This window comes from Sphaeroforma arctica (assembly GCF_001186125.1).
Source record: "Sphaeroforma arctica JP610 unplaced genomic scaffold supercont1.169, whole genome shotgun sequence".
NCBI lineage: Eukaryota > Ichthyosporea > Ichthyophonida > Sphaeroforma > Sphaeroforma arctica.
The window spans coordinates 55600-58676 of record NW_014040389.1 but is presented as its reverse complement, the minus strand read 5'-3'; the positions used below and the strand labels follow the sequence as shown (position 1 = coordinate 58676).

Sequence of the window (3077 nt, the reverse complement as noted above, 5' to 3'; positions counted from 1 at the left end):
TATGTATGTATATATACATATATATATATATATGTGTGTGTGTGTGTGTGTGTGTATGTATGTATTTATGTATGTATATATGTATGTATGTATGTATATATACTTCTATATATATATGTGTGTGTGTGTGTGTGTGTGTGTGTATGTATGTATGTATGTATGTATATGACTACATCAGAATTGGACGATGCGATGTACTTCCTGAAAATATATCAGGCTTATATGCACATCCTTGCCGCTTGCTATAGTAAACCCACGTAGATTACTCATCGTTCACGTATACTCAATTTTTTTTAAACCCTAAAACATCCCTTTCACCCACTACAGTACAACCAAATAGAGTTGGGTGTGGAGCGCTTTCGCGTTGCCGAAGTGTTCTTCCAGCCGTCGATTGTGGGCGATGGTGAAGCGGGCTTGACGGAAACGGTATGTGTTCCGGTACATAGCAGGCTGTGTGTGTATGTGCACACACTTATTCTGGTGGAGATATAGATACGGATACTTCACAGGCCTATCATGAACACCTGAGTGTGTGTAGTTGTAGTTGACCCAAGCATGTCGCGATGTCGCACTTCGACGTACCTGTATATTGGTCGCGTGCGTGTGTACACATACACTTGCAACTGCGTACACCCGAGACTCTGCAAGTGTATAGCATACGATCCCATGCAGAATGGATGTATACTAGGATTCGTTTGATAGCACTCAGATGCGAGTGCATACATTCACGCTCGCCAGTGGGTTACTACACGGGTGATATCGGAATATAGTGGATTCTGAATTGCTGGTGAGGAGGCCGAGGGTATGGCTACAGCTACTGTTTTGCAGTGAAAGTGAAGCATCCGATCTATTGGACTCTAAGATACAATATATATGTATATATGTAATATAATTATTATTGTTGTTGTTGTTATTATTTTTATTATTATTATTATTGTTATTATTACTATTATTATTATTATTATTATTATTATTATTATTATTATTATTATTATTATTATTATTATTATTATTATTATTATTATTTTATTATTATTATTATTATTATTTTATTATTATTATTATTATTATTACTATTTTATTATTATTATTATTATTATTACTATTTTATTATTATATATATATATATATATATATATTATTATATATATTATTTCTTTCTCATAGCGATGAAGTACTTCATTACCCTGATTATTTGGCAACAGAAAGTGGAAGTCCAGAAAGTGGAAGTCAACCATTTAAATTATATCTACATACTGACTCGCACACCTCTCTCGCACACCTCTCTTGCACATCTCTCTCGCACATCTCTCTCGCACATCTCTCGCGCCTCTCTCTCGCACACCTCTCGCACACCTCTCTCGCACATCTCTCTCGCACACCACATATTGATCCATCTTGATCTACAAACTATAGAGCGGACGGAGAACATTACCCTGAGGCATTAAAAACTACCATCGTGGACATCACCGGACCGGAAGTAGAAGAGCGGTAAAAGACAACACCGGAGCACGCTTTAAAGGAGAGCAAGAAAACAAAGAGAGAGAAAGTCTTCTCGAGAAAGTTACCTAATCCGGAAGGGTTGAAACCTCCTAATAGCTTATCATCAGCTAAAAATACCCCTAACGAAAATCTGCATGTCCATTGTGACACAGCCGGAATACTGCATACAGGCAGTAACACTGGGATAGAAGCACCGACAGCAAACTCGACTTTGACATCGGCAGTGATAACATTAGCGATGGTGAAGATGGCGGCGACAGAGAAAATGGGAAGGATAACATTCCTGACGATGACAAGCCCGACACGGAAAATGTAAAGGATAACATACCTGACGCTGACGCTGACGAGCTCGATCTACCAAGATTGATACCCAATAAGGATTCCTAGGACTGTGCCATACAACGCGAACACAATTATGACAAAACACTCAAGAGGATATATCTGGGAGGAACAACTACATCCAGATATAAAATTCAAAAGCTGGGCTGAAGCGAGGAGGTTGTGCGATACGATTGCTGACACTTGCAATGTGGTGCTATGTAGCAATGCAGACTTGAAGCGAGGTAAAGGGGTGTTAGCTTGCAACAGAAGCAGTTCTGCCACGAAATTGAGGAACCGCAATGAGGTTAGAAGACATTTAGCTGAGCATGTAACTCACAAGGTACCAAAACATCGCATGAGGCATTCCATAAAATGCGACTGCAAATTCAAGGTAATACTATTTATGCGCCTCTCTCACGCCTTCCTCCACTTAAGCACCCCTCTCTCACCCCCCTCAAATTAAGCGTCCCTCTCTCACCCACCTCTAAGTTAGGCGCCCCTCTCTCGCCCCCCTCCAAGTTCAGCGCCCCACTCTTGCCCCCCTCCAAGTATGACACACTTAATAATATTTTATGCTTTCAGCATAACTTCGTGCACACGGACACACCGCCAGGTTTCGACCCAACTCCATTTATAAGTGGTGAGAGTATGACGGTTGGATAGCGCCAGGAGCAAGTCTTTTTATACACACTGGAGGATGCAACCCCAGTAATGAACAAGCAACTGTTTCGTATATAGCAAGTGGGAAACTGTTCAAATAGGACAAGTTTGGACTCGAGGTAAGCAACTAATGATGTCAGAAAAGGTATATTATATGTGGAATATAATGGTTTTTAGAGAGAAAGAGTGCAAAAGAGTTGAATTCAAAAACAAATTTCATTATCAAATTATATATATGCAGATGATGAACGTCCTAGTTACCATGGCCATGCGGTTCGAAGTATCCAGCACAGCCCAAATCGGTGTTTCCAGGTGAAGTATCCATCACAGCCCAAACTATACATAACATCTGTAAACTTCGATGGAAATTACTAGGTTTCAAACTATATTAAACTAAAATACAATTTAGTCAGTTAGGATTTAGCAGTGGTAGCTTGTGTAAGAATGATCGGGACTGCCTCTTGTTAAGAGCCTAAATATCCTCGATCACACAGGGCGTACCTCTAGCTGTTCTTTATTGAATAATTTTCACTAGAAGTACTAAGTGTTCATGACCACATGCCTAATTTGTAGATAGACATAATAACGCAAGT

The 3077-nt window shown here is 39.6% G+C and overlaps 1 protein-coding gene across 1 annotated transcript in view; it reads left to right on the top strand.

Moving 5' to 3' along the window:
• SARC_03352 (hypothetical protein) overlaps positions 1-1890 on the top strand; it is a gene marked incomplete at both ends in the record, with an annotated part of 3307 nt that extends 1417 nt beyond the window's left edge. Inside the window, 2 exons of the mRNA XM_014302851.1 lie at positions 328-458; positions 1728-1890. Coding sequence (XP_014158326.1) covers positions 328-458; positions 1728-1890 — 294 coding nt within the window. The remainder of the gene's footprint in view (positions 1-327; positions 459-1727) is intronic.
• Positions 1891-3077: the final 1187 nt, after the last annotated feature.